Here is a 20,638-nt window from a genome sequence, read left to right on the forward strand (position 1 = left end):
TGCATGTGATGTTGTATGGACTGAGTATATGACTTGGTTGAGGGAGTTGAGTTCCCATTTGATCTTGTTGTGAATTATGGATGATTGTAAGAGTGAGTTGTAACACCCCTATTTGCATAGCCTAGTATATTTTACTGTTCTGGTGACCAGTGTCAGTCTGGATAATTAAGGATATTAGAATCACATCTAAGACACCAAGTTAAGCCCTGAACACAAATAATTAGTAATTACCAAATAGTTAAGTATAAATAAGAAAACAGAACATAAGAAGTTAAATGAGCCGGGAGTCACAGCGATGGGTGACATTCTCGGGAATGACTGCGAGGTCAGTCTAAACTCAAATTTCGAATTGTAAAATATGACGCCACGGTCCTTAGGACTATTGCGAACACAATGGAAAAGAGAAAATCATGAAAAAGAGAAAATCATGAAAAAGAGTTGTTAAGCAGGTCAAATAATTAGGTCAGGGATCCGGAAGAAATATTGAATAACTTGCAAACCGGATTGAACCAGCGAGGGACAATTTGGTCAATTCACCCCTAGAGTTGACTCCTTACCTAACTGTCCAATAAAATCGGAGAAACAAAATTTTTGGAATCGAAAATTAAATTAAAGAACTAAAGAAAAAAATAAGATGAAAAATTCAAAAAGAAAAGAATATTATGATATCATACATTGCCTAAGCATGATGAAATAAATTTTAAATTTTATAATTTGAAAATTAGAGGATAATCATTTAAAGAGAAAATTTCAATAAATTAAAAAGACATTTTTTTTTCATTCCTTTCTTCTTCTTGCCGTGAGCCTTTCTTTCTCTCATCTCTCTCTTTTCTCTTCCACTTCCTCCATGAAAGCTCATTTTGAGCTTAAAGACACCCTAAAATTTGCCATATTTTCCATAGCCCCTAGAATAAAAACTTACCATTTGGCCTTGTTAGAGTGATTGGAAGCAAAAGAAAGAAGAAATCTTTAAGTTTGGAAGGTTGAGAAAATTAATCAAATGAGGTAAGTCCAACTTCAAGCTTAAATTCTTATTAAGCTCATGAATTTAAGTTTAATAGTGATGAAATGCTACGAGAAATAGAGGAAATTATATGAGTGGAAGAGTATGGAATTCGGCTAGGTTGGGTGGATGATAAATTTAGTGGTTTGGTTTAATCAAATATGAATTCTAGTATTGTATGAAGTATATGCATGATTTAGGTAGTTGAAATTGAGTGAATTGTGTTACTTAGAAAATAAGGATTCTTGACTTAGGGTTTGGAAAAGAAAAATTGTAGAAATTAGTCAATGAATGTAAATGACCTTATTTGAGATTAGAAATGGTCAATTGTGACCATTTGTGGTGTGTGTGATTTGTTAGAAATAAGTTTCAATTCGAATTGATTAGGGTCAATATACAGGCAGCTTGACCTAGGTCCCTTTCAGGGACCAAAACTGAAAATTTACTAACCTAATTGGTATGAGGTCAATTAGAAATGAAACTAGACACAAAATGGACCATTTTGCATTAAGGAATTATGCCCAGAAAATGACCATAACTTAGTGAACAATTAGGTTAAATCCGGATTGGACACACTGATTTGTACAAAAATGACCAAATGAACAGTAGTTATGTAAATGACCATAACTTGGTCTAGGAAGGTCCAAATGACCTGAATTTTATACCGATAGAAAGCTGAGACATAGACCTACAACTTTCATGAAGAAAATAAATCCAAATTTTGACCTACAACCTGTTTGGAAAATCACCTGCAGTCAACTCACAAAATTGCCAAAATCCAGAGTTTGCCCAGAATTCTGGGTAACACTAAATCCGGCCAGCTATGTTCAAATGGCTATAACTTGGGCTACAAAATTCCAAATGGAGTGATTCAAAAAGGGAAATAAAATTAAGACAATAAAGAACAAATTCTATGAAGAAAACTTAGCCAAATTATCACAGCAACATGACCAATGGAACAGTACAAAACTGAACACCAAAACTGAAATTTTGAAATTTGTGCCTAAAAGACCTAAGATTTGAGAAAACAACCAAAACCAACAAGTTAGGTAACCAAAATGTGGAATGTGGGTGAAATTAGAATTCTCATACCTATTAAGCATTAGAAAGTCAACAAATTGACTTGAATAGTGTCATGAATAGTAACACCAAAATACAAATTTTAAAGAACTTCAAGTTAAGCATATTTAAGTTAGATATAAATATTTTTGAAATTATTTTTGAACTTATGATAATTTATGGTACTGAAACACTGTAAAATTGTGTGTTTCAATTAAAAAGAATACCAGAAAAGAACTCGAAGCATCGAGTTAAGGCCAAGAGGCGACTCGCATAAGGTTTGTGCACAACATAGAAATTTCTATAAATTTTCTTCTGCAAATTATTTTGAATGAATTGTGATATTAAATTGTAACTTAATTATATTGAAATGTTTATTATGCTTTTGACTTAAATTGTTGAAAGTTTACTTGTATGTGTTTGAAATGGCAATAAATGTTTAGTAAATTGCTAAGACAGTTTTGAAACCACAGTGTCATGACCATATATTTGAATGTCTCACTAGCATGACTAGTGGGAGAAATTAGTTTTGAATTTTGATTCCTTCTCTGGCTGAAGTGTTGAGGTGTGTGCCAGTAGAAGAAGAAATTTGAATGGGTACCTATATATTTGAGCTAGCTAACCTTGTGATTTCTCATAAGCCTCTGGCTATTGAGATGAATATTGTTTCGAATGGCATGATATAACTGTGTGTTTTTATGAAATTCGTTTTGAGATTTCCTAAATGAGATTGTTTGGACTAAAAGTTTATAAATAATGTTTTGCATTTGTTTTTCATTTTCAGTACTATATTTGAATAAATGTGATTTGAATTATGCATAAATGTTATTTTAGTATATTGTGCACTACTGAGTCATAGTACTCAGCAATGGCTGTTATTGCTGTCGTAGATATAGAGACTAGAGGAGCAGCAGAGTGAGCTGTTGAGGATCTTGGAGCTACCTCCCTGAAGTTTTGTCGGGTATAATTTTATACCCTGAATGTAATGTTTATATTTGTGTATGTAACCGTATGTACATGTATAAATTGACTACGAGCAGTTGTATAGAGTTTGTAATAATATTATTTTGGATTTTCTATTTTAAATTTTGGATTGATGTATGTAAATTGATTTTACTTTAATGAGAAATGAATTGAATTATTGAGTACTATTTTTTATGACAATTGAATTGAGAAATGGTGTTGTGTTAGTGTTGGATTTGATGAAATAAGATATAGGAAGTGTTTTTACAGGTTTTTGAAGAATTGTTTTCTTAAAATACAGACGGTACTTTGCCGAAATTTTTTCAAAATTTGCGGATAAATAAAAATGGACAAAAATTTTAACTAGCTTTTAAACTTCAATTAAATGTAAGAAAATGCTCACAACTTTCAAAAAGTAAGAAAATGGTTTTTAAAATCCCTTGTAGAGTACTTAATGAGTTATCGGTAGGTGAAGTTCGGTAGTCTATTAGGTATTCTACGGGATTATGTTATGCTTTACAGAGGGATAAAGTGTGACATGAGTTGAGCTCCCCAAATTGTTTTATTTTGTGTTTATTGATAGAAATAAATTAAATCGTTATAGATTACATGAGTAGATAATATATGTACCTAGAAATACGCTTGTATCCATGATTTTCTATGAACAATGAAGAACAGAAGCGAAATGGTAGGTTTACAACTCTCAATATTCACAGCCTTCAAATTCTATATGAATTATATTTGATGTTAAATGGGGTTATCAGAATATATATATATATATATATATATATATATGATTAAGAGTTGAAGCCTCTTCCTTAGTGGGCTTATGGACAGCCTAATTCATTACAGGCTTGCCCAATCACATGACTCAATCCATTTAGATATTGCCAATTACTAAACTTATTATTTTATATCATTATTTAATCTGTCAATGAGCCTAATAATTGATTAATGCTAATCCACATCCAGATACAAATAAATAATCAAATATTTACAGGTTATGTGAGTAAAAAACTCCCCGTTGGATGATTCACATTATGGCTGGACTCTGTCTGATTATTTCTTTGAAATTGGACCAAATATGAGTTTATGTTTGAGTTGAAAGATAATTGAGTTTCCTATAGGCTTTGTAAGCCTTATGCAGACCCAAATCTTAATACCGGTCCGGCCCATGAGATCGGGTCGTGACATGCTTTCTAGCATCGTCTTTGATCAATACAAAATGAGATTATTTGACTAATAATGCCTTCTTTTTTCTTTAGAAAAAAAAAAAGGAAAAGCACCGGCGCACTGATTAGATAAGGCAGAGCCTGGGTAAGAAACCCCGCAAATATCATAATACACCTTCTTTAATTTTTATATTATTATTAAAACCGTTCTTAAATAATATTTTTTTAAACATATTAAAAAATATTTTAAAATTAAATTTAATATATTTTTTAATTTTTAATGGTCTTTTAAATAATATTTTTTTAAAAAAATAAAAATATTTTTAATCCTTCAAACTTAATTTAAAATGAACATTACAACACCAAAATGTCGTGTAATATCTACCAATCACTGTGTAATTATGTATATAATATTCGAACCATTATTGTCAACTCAAAAACTGAATTCTTATATATATTTGAGAGTGTGTGTATATATATATGTATATATATATATATATATAAAGATTTATTATTAAAAATATTATTTATATTAAAGATTATTTATATTATTAAAATTTAGAAGTTTTAACACAAAGATATAGTTAAAATAAAATTTAGATTTATAGACTGCTAAATAATTAATGTTAATTTATTAATTTTTTAAGTGCATATAATTACTTTTTTTTATTAAATTTAATAATATGTTTATAAATATTTTAACGATTAAATTAGTAAAAGTGAGATTCAGAATGTAAAATTTTTTTATTAATTTTATTATAATAAATTTAATAATTTTTAATAAATTAATAATACTTATAAAATTAATATTATAAAATTACCAAATTTTTAAAGAGGAACTATAATAAGATTTTTTATATAAGTAAAATTATTATTAAAATAATATTAAGTTTTTTTAATTATTTTAATGATAATAATATTATAAACTAAATTTATTTACATATTTATTTTTTTCATAAACTTTCATTCTTAAAATATATTAGAAACGGATTAATATTAATTATCAAAAAAGAGACTGTCGTTAATCAAATTATTACCAACAAATTCATGTATATGTCATTAAAGATATTTTTTAATAATATTTTTATAAATAATATAGAATATTTTATCTGTCACAAATTTACTATTTATTCATATTTTTATATATATTATACATTACAAGTATTGAATTTTTTTTAAATTATAAAATTAATATAAAAAGATTGTATCTTAAACTTTAAAATTATATATATATAATTAAAATTTAAAAATATTATACGTAATTTGCTGTGTGACATTCCATATTTTATATATTTGTTGATGTAATATTTTTCTAAAATAAAATGGATTCTTTAAAAAAAAAAAAAAACAATATGAACCGTAATACAATCAAATTTGAATTTCAATTCTATAAATAACTCCATCATCATCATCATCTTTTATCTTTCTTGTAGGTATTATGGTTTACCTTTACATTATGATTTATTTTTAATAATTATAAAGTTAGATCATAATATATGAAAAATAATGGCTAATATGGCATATTATTTTTAAAAAATTAATTTAATTAAAAAATTATAAAATTTACATGTTTACAAGTATATTTCAATTAAATATAAATATTAACATAAATCCGTGCAAAATAATTAGTAATTTTTTTTTCAAGGAGGAAAACGAGTAATCTCCTAAACTGGGCTCTATCATTTGGGCCTCATCACCGTAAAGCTCTGATAAGCCCTTTACCTTCCTCTTTTATTGGGTTGTCTTCCGATCAGTGGCGTGCAAATATGAGGTAAAAAATGGGGCATATTAATGTTGTTGGTTTGGTTCCTACAAAATGACTTCGGCAGCTTTCTGATGGGTTTGCCTTTATGCTAATAACTTCTCATGTTTTGTCAATGTCTCCTCTTTGATAAACCTAATCCAAGTGATCAGTTTAGTAAAGAGTTGATAATGAAGATGCCAAAATAATATGCACCAGAGAAAAAAGATAACTGAAAAGACAATAAGATCATCAATGCACTGGATAATATAAAGTCTCTCGAAAGGCTTAATATTTCCAGTTGGACGAGTCGAGCACCAAAGACCAAAATCAGAAACATGAGCCTAGACCCATATCCAAAAGAAAATTCTTGCTGCATAATATAATGCATGCAACACAATGCATTAGTTATCCCTTTGACAATAGTTACCCTTTTTCACCAATCCAACTCCATTGCTCGTTCATCCTTGCTCAAAGTCATCCTTAAGACTTCCTCTTTCTATGAACTTGTAAACCAAAAATGACTTCTTTGGATGTGAACAAAAACCATGTAACTTTACAATGTTCCGATGTTGTACATCTTATAGAACACGATTCTTGCTTCTAAATGCCTTCAAATTAGATGTGCTACACCATCTTGTGATTGTTGAAGCATTTTATTTGTGAAGCATGTACAGATGTTGAAGCTTTCCTAATTCTTTGGGCATGAAACCAGAAAGTTCATTACAGATGCTTCAAATTTCCTGTGGAAGTAGGAACAGCACCACTAGGATTGTTATTTGACAAATCAAGATAAAGAAGAGATCTTAACATCCCAATTTACTGAGGAATTGAACCATTAATAAGGTTTAAATAGGGAAAGAATTCCAAGACTTGTTAATGGGTTATTTTAGATGTATGATTGAAAGCCAAATCAAGGAATCTATGTATTTAATAGGTAAATTTAATTATACAACTTGTGTGTTGAATCTATAATAAATTAGGTTTAAATAAGAAAAATTCATTAAACTAATAATTTACACGACTTTTTGATTGTGGAAAATATTGTAAAATTAAACACTGTGCCATGAAAGTCAATAAGAATCACTTTAAAATCCTATGTATATGAGCTATTTTTAAAATTTATGAGTTGCTTGATAGATAAAAGATTCTAGACAATTAAATTATGGTTTAGACTAAGATTTTCAACTATTGAATTACGGTATAGACTATTAAATCTATAATAAATTATGGGTTGTATATTTTTTATAATTAAAATGAAAAAAAATTACTGTTTCAAATTGAAAAATAAAAATTATATATTTACCTAATATATTAACAATTTGCGTAAAATCGAAAATTTATATTAACAACAGTTTGTTCGTTCTCTTTTAAGATCGAGCAACGAAAAATAGTTTTTTTTATTTATTTATTGGGATTATAGTGACGCCTGCATCTAAATAAAGAAAGTGTATTTAAGTTTAGATTTTTATTAAATTAAAATATTTAGTAATTAAATAATAAAAATTAAAAAACAATGTCCATACTGAACATAAAAGTTGTTTCATGGTTATTCAATATATATAAACCCCAGGGGTGTGGTCGAGCGGTTGGGGCTCGTCCTCCCTTGAGCAACGTCCTGGGTTCGATCCGGGGTTGTGTATGGAGCGCTTTAAAACCTGGAGCCAGCCATCCTGCCCTTCAAGGCACCCACAAGCTGGTATAGGGAGATTAGTCTGGGCTGAGCAAACTGTGTAAAGGCCTGGGATACCTCCTTGAAAATGCACCTATTTAAATAAGACTATTGAAGAAATTAAAATTTAAATCTACATGTATTTTTTTTATTATTGAATATTAATTTGATGCAAAGTGGAAGGGGACTATGGGCATGGCTCTCCAATTCTCGTCCCTATCCTTATCACTCGTGCAAGCTAAGCTATGGTCTCTCTGCATCCGTGGTCATAGTGATTAACAATGGCAACGGGTGAGGCAGGAATCACTCCCCTTCCATCTTTACCCGTAATATTAAAAGTCAAAATAAGATATAAAAAGATTAATCAGACGCAGACAAATCAAATTAAATCAAGTTGGGAATAATTATAATATCTAAATTCACCCACAAGACCAGACCACTGCCAACACCTACACAATATAATCCAAGATCTCAAGCCTTTCCATTGTATCAATCAAAGCCACGCATGCCATCTTTATTTTACAATTTTATTAACTTTCTCCGTGGCCATTTTGTCCAACACCTTATTGTGTCACAACGACGTAGACCGGTTTAAAATTATGGCTAGAAGATGATGAAAAAAATTATTTTATAATTTTTATAATTAAAATATATGAAATTTAAATTAATGTTTAAAATTATTAATAAATATTTTTTAAATGATATTATTTTTAATAATAGTTCAAACAACTATATTTATTATTAATCAATTTATTCAATGACTTCTTGCTTTCATTTATTTATTTTATGTATCAAATATAAGAATTATTCAGTCTTCTTTAGATTGATTTTTTTTTTCTTATTTAACCTGTTCTGCCACTCTTCAACCCTTCACAATACAGGCTTACACTAAACAAAAAGATATTTTAAGAAATCCATCAAAACGAAAATGAAAAAAAAAAATTAAATATATTTTTTTCTCAAATAATAAATTACTGAATATAAGGTCAAAAGAATTTGGTGTTGACTTTGAAACTTGCTTTCACAATGTCCAATAGCTGCTCCTATGGTAAAGTGATGATACATTACCGAACTAGTTCTAAGTTCTAACAAAGTCCAAAATTGAGGCTGTGAATTCAATACCCAAAAATCCAACACCAAATAATACAAATATTTATTCAATTATAGCCTCTCAATCCACCATTGCAACCCATTTCCTTTTTCATGGCTTACACTATGCAGAAGCCACTTTGTTTATTTTGCCCACTCCTTTTCCATCTTATTCCTTTACTGGTATTTTCTGTTCATGTTCTTGCTACTGTATCCACCGCTGCTGTTCGAACTGAAGTAGAAGAAGCAGATGCTCTTTTGAGATGGAAGGATTCTCTGGATAATCAAAGCCAATCTTTCCTGTCTTCTTGGAATACTACTGCTGGCAGTGGCAGACCTTGCAATTGGTTTGGCATCCACTGCAATAAGGCAGGAAGTGTCACCAACATAAGCCTTAAAGATACAGGTTTGAAAGGTACGCTTCAGAGTTTCAGTTTTCCATCCTTTCCCAATCTTGTCTGGCTTAACCTTAGTAATAATTCATTCCATGGCAACATTCCTTCCCATATTAGCAATCTATCCAAGCTCAACATCCTTGACTTGTCTGTCAATGAAATCTCTGGTTCAATTCCTCAAGAAATTGGGATTTTAAACTCTCTCACTTACATTGATTTATCAAATAATCTTCTCACTGGTACAATACCACCTTCTATAGGGTATTTGACAACACTGCCAATTCTCTACATTCATATGAACCAACTTTCAGGTTCCATACCTCAAGAACTTGGAATGTTGAAATTTGTCACTGATATTGATTTGTCAGTAAATAGTCTCACTGGTACAATCCCAGCTTCTATAGGAAACTTGACAAATCTATCAGCTCTTTCTCTTAATAGCAATCAACTTTCTGGTTCCATACCTCAAGAAATTGGCATGCTGAGGTCACTTACTGAACTTGCTTTGTCGCAAAATAATCTCACTGGTCCAATTCCATCTTCTATAGGAAACTTGACAACCTTATCTTCTCTCTATCTCAGTGATAACCAACTTTCCAATTCCATACCTAGAGAAATTGGGAAGCTGACAAAGCTAACTACTCTCTTCCTTGAAATCAACGAACTTTCTGGAACTCTACCTTTAGAGATGAACAACTTCACTCTTTTGGAAGTTTTCATAATATATTCTAATAGATTCACTGGTCAATTACCACAAGACATATGCGTTGGTGGACTAATTAAGTCTTTTGCAATTAATGGAAATAATTTCTCGGGTCCCATCCCAAGAAGCCTTAGAAACTGTAGCCACTTAATGAGACTCCATCTTGAGAGAAACCAAATCACTGGAAATGTATCTGAAGATTTTGGCATATATCCACAGTTGAAATATATGGATTTGAGTGATAACAAATTTTATGGTGAGCTTTCATTGAAATGGGAAGATTTCAGCAACTTGTCTACCCTGAAAATCTCTAACAATAATATCTCTGGCACAATACCAGCTGAACTTGGAAATGCAAGTCAATTGCATTCACTTGACCTCTCATCAAATCAGCTGGTGGGGAAGATTCCAAAGGAATTGGGGAAATTAACATTGTTCGAACTTTCTCTTGATGATAACAGGCTATCAGGTGGCATTCCTGAAGAAATTGGACTGTTATCTGGTCTTGAACGCCTTAACTTTGCAGCAAACAACCTGAGTGAAGCAATTCCCAAAAAGATTGGAGATTGCTCAAAACTGTTGTTCTTGAATCTCAGCAAGAACAAATTTGCAGAGAGTATTCCTTTAGAGGTGGGCAATTTACGCTTTCTTGAAAGTCTTGATCTTAGTCAAAATTTGTTAACAGGAGAGATCCCACCACAACTGGGAGGGTTGCAAAGATTGGAGACACTGAACCTCTCCCACAATTTGCTGTCAGGTTCCATTCCAACTACTTTTGATTATGAATCGAGCTTGACTGTGGTGGATTTATCCAATAATGAGTTAGACGGCCCAATTCCCCACAATAAAGCCTTTGAGCAGGCTCCATTTGAAGCACTTCAAAACAACAGAGACTTGTGTGGCAATAACACTAGACTAAAGCCATGTGTCTCTGTTGCAATCAACAAAACTATCGGAAAAAAGGATAGTAAATTGGTTGTTCTAATTGTCATTCCTCTCTTGTGTAGTCTGTTTCTATTTATTGTCTTGGTTGGAGGTTTCTTCATTCTCCGCCAAAGAATTAGAAACAGAAAAGCTAACCCAGAAGAAGGGGAGTCAAGTGGCAAAGATATTTATGCAGTATGGGGTCGTGATAGAGATATGCAATATGAAAACATTGTTAAGGCTACAGAGGAGTTCAATTCCAAGTATTGCATTAGGGTAGGAGGATATGGAATTGTCTACAAGGCTGTGCTGCCAACTGGTCGAGTGGTTGCTGTGAAGAAACTTCACCAGTCACAAAATGGAGAAATGACTGATTTCAAAGCATTTACAAGTGAGATTTGTGTGTTGATGAACATACGTCATCGAAACATTGTCAAGTTACATGGTTTTTGTTCACATTCAAAACACTCATTTTTGGTTTATGAATTCATAGAAAGAGGAAGTTTAAGAAGTATTTTAAGCAATGAGGAACAAGCAGTGGAGTTGAATTGGTTTAAGAGGCTAAATGTTGTTAAAGGGATAGCTAATGCATTGGCCTACATGCACCATGACTGCTCTCCTTCAATCATCCATAGAGACATTTCCAGTAACAATGTTCTTTTGGATTCAGAATTTGAGGCTCATGTCTCTGATTTTGGAACAGCTAGGCTTTTGATGCCGGACTCATCAAATTGGACCTCATTTGCAGGCACATTTGGGTACACAGCTCCAGGTAAATTCTTTGGCTTCATTTATTTATCAATATAAAGTCAATAAATTTACTTAATACATTTTTTTTTACTGCAATTCCATTTCTTTCCTAATATGATTCCAATTTGTCAAATGTAAGAGTCATTTGAACTACGATCAATGCAGTATTACAATTAATAATCTAAAGATTATGCTTTACATAAGACACACAATGCTACTGAAAACCTGCAAACTGAAGTGTGAATGGAAATTTTTGCAGAGCTAGCTTACACAATGATGGTCAATGAAAAATGTGATGTTTACAGTTTTGGTGTGTTGACACTTGAAATTCTAATGGGAAGACATCCAGGTGATTTCATTTCATCTGTTTCATTAACATTTTCATTGCCGTCCTCGCCAATAGAACAGCAGACACTATTCAAGGATGTGATTGACCAACGCCTCCCAACTCCTCAAAACAAAGCTGCTGAACGAGTGATGCATATTGCGCAACTTGCACTTGCTTGCTTGAGTGCCAATCCTCAATCTCGGCCAACAATGAAACAAGTTTGTTCCCAGCTAATAGATAAACAGCATCCATTAACTAAGCCGTTCTCAGAAGTGAAATTGGGAGAAATTTTTGTTCAAGGAAGCGTCAAGAGCTAAGCCTTTGGAAAAATGTTTGTAATGCTGCGTGTATAAATGCATGTTTTATAGTTTCCTTTTACTTTTCATACTTCAGAAACTTTGCCTACCCTGTAAGATATGCTACTACGTAGCAAAATTGTAGTATAATGATATTGGCATCTTCATCGTGACTTTTTTGACAAATCTTTCAAAATTCAAAGGGCTTGAAAATGAGTTTTTCTATATAAAACGGGGCAGAAGAGGATTTGTCTTTTAAAATAAAGTTCTCTTTGTTGAACAGGTCATGAGAACTCCCTCCATTGCCAATCTAGAACCTACTGAATAATAATAATAATATCAATTTGAATGAGGAGGAAAAAGCCAGCCGACTCTCCAACTTTGCTGTCCAAATCCATATCATATGGCTATTTTTTTTAACCATTCTTGGAAGAAAAATCAGCAAATTGTTTGACAACAATTGGAAGCCATTAATATATAGTTCCTTTCATAGATATATAGTCCAAAATTCACCCACTTCGCCAAGAGAAAAAAAAAAAAAAAAAACCTTATTTAACAAAGTCTTATCAAGTCTTTCTTTGTGATGGACCTTGGCGGCCAACCTCAGCCACTAGCCACTTTTCTTGAAATTTTACCCACAGCAATAAATCTTTTGGCACTGACTTGTCGTTTTCTGAATTTTTTCGCTGTCATTTGATTCTTCCCATCCCCATAGAGCAGCTGCACAAAAATTCCAAATTTCAATACATATCTGCTGGAGTTCATATGGAGCAGTCTCATCTCCTTACCACCTTTGCCTTGCTGTTCTGTGTGAGCATTAAATTCTCTTGAATACAAATTTGGGATTGCTTCAATTTTTTTTGAAGTTTTTAGATAAACTGATATCACTTTTATTATCATATTTTTGGCAGATAATTTTTCTAAAAGGAAGTAATGCATCTCTACCTGCAAAGCTGTATTGGCAGTCCATGTTACCAAACGCTCCTTTGCCTAAAGCTCTGCAAGATCTTCTACAGCCTGGTTAGTTCATTTTCTCCATTTACATTATTGTGGCAAACAATCCATTAGAAGGGATGAGCGAATTTAACAGACTTAAATTTCAACTTTGGACAAATATTTATATGCATATCCTTTGTAATAAGTGACTTTTGTCTAAAGCATTCTCTTCCTGCTTATTTACAAATATAGACGCAGGAAACAGAAGTGCTTTTTCAGGAGTAGATGTTGTTGCTGAGCCTGGGACCAATAGTGGACGCAGGGCAACATATGGAGTTGGGCATTGGGAAGAAAACAAAAAATTCGAGCAAAAAGAAATATTCAACACAACTACTATATACTTCTTACAAGATGGTCTACATCCTGACAAAAAGATGAAACTTACGTTCACAAAATCTACTAATGGGTCAAATTTCTTGCCTCGCAAAATTGCTGACACATTACCCTTTTCCAGCAACAAGTTACCAGAAATTTTGAACTATTTTGCAATAGAACCCACATCAAAGGAAGCTCAAATCTTGAAACACACAATAGCAGAATGTGAGGCACCAAGCATCAGGGGAGAACACAAATACTGTGCTACTTCATTAGAATCATTAATTGATTTTGTCGTCGCAAAGTATGGGAAAAAAGTTCAAGTGCTTTCAAACGAGGCAGAACAAGAGAAGAAGGAACAAGGGTATACAATTTTAAAGGGAGTAAAAATGATGGATGACAACCAAATAGCGTGCCATGAGGAAATATATCCATATGCCGTATTTTATTGCCATAGAACCATGGACACAGGTTTATATGGTTCCATTGATGGGTGGTGACGGTTCCAAAGCTAAAGCAATTGTTGTTTGCCACTTAAATACAACAGCTTGGAATCCAGAGCACTTTGCCTTCCAAGTCCTCAAAGTTAAGCCAGGACCACCAGTTTGTCATTTCCTTGATAGTGATACTAATGTTTGGGTTCCTAACTAAAGTTCGGACTATGCTTCACACTGTTAAGTGAAAATTAATTTGTAGTCATTTAATGAAAATTTTTGTGATAATGAAATATAAATTTGAATGAATGCTGAAATTTTCTTTCAAGCTCATATGAATATATTGCATTTGCATTTTTACTTTAATCTAATTTGGAATCGATCAAGATCTTTGAAGCTGGGTTGATCGATCAATTTCAATCCAACAAAAATCCTGGTGTTTGAAATAGGCCAATGGATAATGTTGACGTGAAATTATACATTCCATGTCTGGATGTCTGGACATCTACGTTGTACATACGAGTGTATGTTGTACAGGAAATGTTTCATTTTAGAAGGAAGAAAAGCAGCAAATTGTCGATAATCAAGTTTGGAAATAAGAACAGACACAGCGATGATGCTGCTTCCCTTGCATCCTGGCATGACCATGGAAGACTGCATAATGGCAATTAACAAATCTCCTGTGCCTGAGTTGCTTCGCAAAACTAAATGAGCAGAAGCAAAGGATTCTCTATTGAAGAAGATAAGGTAACTATTGCAGAAATGTTGACATCTCCTGATAGAAATTTCAACAATAAACACGATGGGAACATTAAGCATCCATTTAGTCGATCTTGGAGTTGTTCATCTTTCATTTTCTTTCAGGAATTCTACCTGAAAGCTTATTATCATGAAGATAAAGTTCAAACAAATTTAACTTCCCCATTTCCTTTGGAATCACCACCTACAAGGTGATTTGATGAGAGGTCAAGTAAATGCAATTGAGGTGCCCTCGTGAGGTCAGCTGGTATTGTGCCAGAGATCTCATTGTTTGATATTTTTAATGCCGACAAATTCCGGAATTCTTCTCATTTCCATGAAAACTCGCGATATAATTGGTTATCGCTCAAATCCAAAAAGTTCAGGTGAGGATATGCACCAAAACCAAAATCTTCAGATACATTTCCTGTGAGTTGGTTTCTCTCAAGGCGAAGTCTCAACAAGCTGCTACAATTTGTCAGGCTTCTTGGGATAGGGCCCGTGAAATTGTTTCCTTCTGCAGCGACATACAGAAGTTTTCCACCAACGCATATACCTTCACGTAAATGGCCCATCAATCGGTTGTCAGATATTTGAAATGAAATTAAGAGAGTAAGATTGTCCATCTTTGAAGGGAGAGTTCCAGAAAGATAATTAGTACGGAGGTAGAGAGAAGATAAGTATCTTAAGTTTCCAATTGAAGCTGGGATTGCCCCAGTCAGATTATTGGACTGCAAATCAAGCTTAGTGAGTGACGTCAACATTCCAACTTCTTTAGGTATGGAACCAAAAATTTGGTTGTAGGCAAGATTTAGAGTTGATAGCTTTGTCAGGTTTCCTATAGAATTTGGGATTGCACCGGCAAGATTATTGTCCTGCAGTTCAAGGACAGTGAGTGACGTCAACATTCCAACTTCTTTAGGTATGGAACAAAAATTTGGTTGTAGGCAAGATTTAGAGTTGATAGCTTTGTCAGGTTTCCTATAGAACTTGGGATTGCACCGGTAAGATTATTGTACTGCAGTTCAAGGACAGTGAGTGACGTCAACATTTCAACTTCATGAGGTATGACACCGGCAAAATTGTTACCATCCAAGCAAAGACTATATAAGTTGCTCAGGTTTGCTATGGAGGCAGGGATTGTACCAACCATATTATTGCTTGAAAGCTGAAGCGTGTAAGGATTTCTAAGCATTCCTAATTCCTTTGGGATGGAACCAGAGAGTTCATTATAGGAAAGGTACAGATACACCAAGTTGCTTAAGTTTCCGATGGATGCAGGAAGTGCACCGCTAAAGTTTTTTCTCGACACATCTAGCAAGCTAAGAGATCTCATCATTCCAACCTCTGGTGGTATGGAGCCAGAAAGGAGGTTACCATTGAGGTAAAGATCAGTTAAGTTGCCCAAATTTCCCATTGAAGCAGGGATTGAGCCTGTAAGATGATTTTCATGAAAAAAGACCCCAGAAAGTGATGTAAGAAAGCCAATTTCTGGGGGGATGGTGCCATTGAAATGGTTGACAGCTAGGGAAAATATGCTAAGACTTGCCAGTGAGCTTATCCCCGATGGAATTTTTCCAGAGATATTATTGTACGACAAGTCAAGGATGGTGAGCTTGGAAAGATTACTAATTTGTGAAGGAATGGCACCATAAAGTGAGTTGTTGCGGAGATTAAGCTTCATGAGATTGGGAAAGGACAAGAAGCTGAGACTCTGAAGCGTACCTTTCAAACCGGAATCTGTAAAGCTAATATTGACAACGCTTCCTGCCCCTTGTTCTACTTCCTTTTGAAAAGCAGCAAAAGAAGTTGCATGGAAAGCAAAAACACGGAAATGAAAAGAAAGGAGTAAGGATGAACAAGAGTAGTACTGGGGGAATATGGAGAGTGGTTTCAATGAGGAAGACATGACTTTAGATGAGAAAAGGCTATGGTTTGCAAGTTTTGACACGCATACATTTAAATGCATGGAGAGGTATTTGTAGAAGAAAAGTGATTGCTGTAAATATTCATTACACTTTTTTTTTTTTAAGACTAGTTTTTTTCTGCAATTGCGTTGCACCTATTAATTATACTCCTTCTACACACTTATTTTTATATAATTTTTTTATATATTTAATTATTTAAATTAAAATATTAATTTTAATGTTATTTTAATTATTTATATAAATAAAAAAATAATTACTGTCCTTTGATTCGGTGGCGGAGATATTAAACGGGTGAGATAAAAAATTTGGGTTATTTTTAATACATAGATTTTATTCATTTAATTTTTTCAAGTCAAAATTTTCATTGATAAAATAAAAATCTAAATGGATAAAATTTGGTTTTGGTCATGCATATCATTCAATTGATTTTCAATTTTATTTATTATTCGAGTTGAGTAATATTTTAGGTAAATTAATTACAAGTTGTGCCAAGTCAGTAAATTCGAATTAAGTTACTCATCTAATTTTGAAATAAGTTAATCACTATATTAGTTTTTAAATTATATTAATTTTAAGTATTTTAATGCTAAATAGCTTACTTTTGAATGCGATATATATATATATATATATATATATATATATATATATATATATATATATATGCATTTACTTAAAAATTTTTTTCTCATATCTCTAAAAATTATTATCACTATCATTGATCCAAACACTAATCAAAACAATATAGTAAGGTTTATTAATATATCGTATCATATAGTATTGCATGGTTTTTATTATTAATGTGTTTGAAAAGATGATATAGTATAAGATAATTTAATAACATTCTCTTATTTCTCTTATTTGATTAGATAATAGATATATAGTAAAATGATATATAGTAAAATAAATATGCTTTATTACAATTTTAAATATATAAATGATTTAAATATATTTTTTAAATAAAATATTATTTATAAATAATATTATTATAATATTAATTAAAGGCACGTTTTATTTTTTAATTAATCACTAAATATGTCTCATAAATATATAATATTAAAATGTATAGTTAAAATTTTATATATTGTGTAGGAATAAAATGAATAAATAAAAATTTTAAATAATGTCAAATCACTAATTTGATATTTGAAAAGTTATAGTAAAATAATTTGGTGGAAATCATTACAGCCCTAAATCATTATTTTTAGCAATAATCTTTTTAAACATGTAGAGTAATTATACCATACATTATAAAACCATTCTAAATTATGATTCAAACGTAGTGTAAAAGCTTGTGATTTAATAAAGCTTTTACTCACATTTTTTAATTTTTTTTGTTTTAATTTTATGAATTTTAATTTAATCTTAAATATTGGTAATAATTTTAGCAATTAAGTTGATTAAAAATAATTTTTATTTTTAAATAAATAAATAATTATAAAACTCGCCAACATTTTATTTCAATTTTCTTCGATAATTATCATCTCCCTCCTGTCTTTCTCCACCGCTCCCTTGCCACAACTTGTTGAAAAAGCTCAAGTATTCCATAGTGCTATGTGAAAAATTCAATTGTTTTGGCAAAATCTATAGAATATTTTTTTTTATTGATCAAGCATTTTATTTTAAAATTTGTCATTTCACATAAAATAATTTATATATGAAAATTTTATTTATAAAAAATATTTTTTTAAGAAATATTATTTATTAAAATATTTTACGTTGTCTGATTGTAATATTAAGCTAAAATATACATTTATGTTATGTATATATAAGTATTTTTATATTTTAATAAAATTATCAAAATTTATAAAATAAAAAATTAATTAATTTTCTCTTTGAAAAAAAAAATATTTTCTATTCGACTTTTTTTTTTTAGTGTTTCAAAAGTTAAAATATGTAGAATAGATTTCCCGCTAAAAAAAGGGAACCTTAATATATAAACAAATTAAGTACAGCTGCCAGAGGATAAATAAATTGGCTCTTTATAACTTATACGCTAAGTGAGGAATTTCGAAATGAAAATTTCAAAATGGATAGATGCATTATTTTTCTTTAATTTTAATTTTTATAACTGGGAATGTAGAATTTACTTTCACTGGTAATATTTGGATGTGGGAAATTAAATCTAAGAATTAAGAGGGATTATTTGGCTTCAAATCTTTGCCAATCATTTTCTCTATGCAAAGTTCAAATGTGGTTTTATTTTTTTTTCCATGAAAATAATTTTGTTTGAGATTTGAGAGGTTAGAATTGATTTTGAAAATCAATAGCTTATAGCCACAGTTTGATTCAAATTCAGAATTAAATTGGTCTAATTTAAAATTGAAACAAATTTGAACTGATTTTATGTAAATCCATCTTAAATTGGATGAAAATCAATGGATTTGATCTAATTTTAAGTCAAAATCAATTTTTTTTCTTTTAATTTTTTTTTAAAATAACTGTTTCATTTAATTAAAACTGAATTAATTAAACAAAAATTAAATTGAAATTTAACTGAAGTCAACAGGCACTCCACTATCTAATTTCAGTCTCGTTAAATTAATAAATTGAAAATGACCCGCACCCAATTCACAACCAGAACTAGCTCAGCCATGGTTTATTCCTATCACTATTAGAAACGGTCCAATTATCTAAAACTAGGACGAATCTTGAATAATGCACTCATCAATTCAATCATGATGTATTCATCAACTCAATTATAATACCATGTGATCCTTCGGATCCCACATTGGTTGTGGAGCGCCTGTGTATTTGAGTTATATAGAAACAAGGATCCCCTCAAAATTGCCATGACTTTGGAGTGTGGTTCATTTTTGTCCCTGACCCAAGTGTGCGTATGTCTTTGCCTAACGAAAGAAAAAATAGCAGGCTTTGTTGCCGTTTCTGGAGTGGCCGGTGTGGGTAGGGCCCTGGTTGATATCTCATCTGGGGTGTGCCCATAGGCTGATCCTTCGGGATTTCACATCGGTTCTGAAGTGTGCGTGTGTCTAATTGTCATGATTTTGAGGTGTAGTCCATTTCTATCTTTGATCCAAGTATACGAATGTCCTTGTGTAACGAAAGAAAAAAATTATAATACCATGTGAAAAGGGGCAATGAATTGTCTCCATCTATCGTCTACTAATGCACTCTCTACGTAGCACATATGAGAGAGATGGAAAGAAAAATCAATACACTACATATAACTATCAATCATCATACCGTGTTAAGGGGAATGAATTGTTTCCGTCTGTCGTTTACATTTGTGTTATCAAACTTCATTTTTCAATACCTAAGTTTCACGACACTGTCTAAATTTATATTGATCAAAGATGAGATCATTTGATTCGATTCATAATGACTTAATTAAATTATACTTATATAAGATAAATTAGGATTTAATATATAATATTTTATAATTTAAATATTTTATGATAGGATATTTTCTAATAAATTAAAGAGAAACTTTCTTTAAAATTTTAAATTTTAACTATACAATTTTCATAATATATTCCCACTCATTTACATTGTATTTATTATTGATAGGGATATGAGTTTTTAATCTGCTCAATTGTTATTTTTAATCCTTCCAAAAAAATATTATTTTTAATCTACTCAATTGCTTATATTTTAGTTGGTTGCATGGAACTCTCACTCTGATATTTAATTTTGATAATTTTGATTTTTTTTTCCTCACATGTTTCACCACTAACAAAACTCTTTTAATTAATTATTGCATAAAAATAATAAAAACTAATTAAATAAGAGAAAATAAAGATTAAACTAATTACTCTATGAAAAATGATAATAATTAATATAAATGAAAGCTATAAATATACTATGTATCATTGGGGGTATAGGGGTGATCTATTGGCCTGGTTTAGTCGGCAACCCTCATACTAAGTTTTTTCTGATCTTATTATTAATAAAATTTTTGCTTATAAAAAAAAAACTAATGATAGTGTTAATTATTTTTCTAATTGTTATTATCTTTCTAAATAAAAGATAGAGTTTTCATTAAATAGAAGTAGAATACAAATTTAAAGTTTAAGATTTTATACTACTACAATTTTACACAAAAAAATTTAAAATGAATCACTTATACAAAATATAATAGTAATTATTTTGATTTGCAGGACCTAATTATGTTGAT

General features: G+C 31.1%; 2 protein-coding genes and 1 pseudogene across 2 annotated transcripts; 2 read left to right on the top strand and 1 right to left on the bottom strand.

Moving 5' to 3' along the window:
* The first annotated feature begins 8,797 nt into the window (after positions 1-8,797).
* LOC131173895 (MDIS1-interacting receptor like kinase 2-like) lies at positions 8,798-12,250 on the top strand. Its single transcript, XM_058136575.1, has 2 exons — positions 8,798-11,493; positions 11,731-12,250. The coding sequence occupies exons 1-2, from the start codon at positions 8,814-8,816 to the stop codon at positions 12,114-12,116; spliced, it is 3,066 nt and encodes a 1,021-aa protein (XP_057992558.1). The 5' UTR covers positions 8,798-8,813; the 3' UTR covers positions 12,117-12,250.
* A 610-nt stretch (positions 12,251-12,860) lies between these two features.
* LOC131174106 (BURP domain-containing protein 5-like) lies at positions 12,861-14,057 on the top strand (annotated as a pseudogene).
* An 850-nt stretch (positions 14,058-14,907) lies between these two features.
* LOC131174107 (probable leucine-rich repeat receptor-like protein kinase At1g35710) lies at positions 14,908-16,487 on the bottom strand. The gene is made up of 2 exons (XM_058137170.1): positions 15,510-16,487; positions 14,908-15,453 (listed from the first exon to the last, which is right to left on the bottom strand). Exons 1-2 carry the CDS (start codon positions 16,485-16,487, stop codon positions 14,908-14,910), a joined length of 1,524 nt encoding a protein of 507 aa, XP_057993153.1.
* Between the last annotated feature and the right edge of the window lie 4,151 nt (positions 16,488-20,638).

The sequence above is a fragment of the Hevea brasiliensis genome, chromosome 15, assembly GCF_030052815.1.
Source record: "Hevea brasiliensis isolate MT/VB/25A 57/8 chromosome 15, ASM3005281v1, whole genome shotgun sequence".
Lineage (NCBI taxonomy): Eukaryota > Viridiplantae > Streptophyta > Magnoliopsida > Malpighiales > Euphorbiaceae > Hevea > Hevea brasiliensis.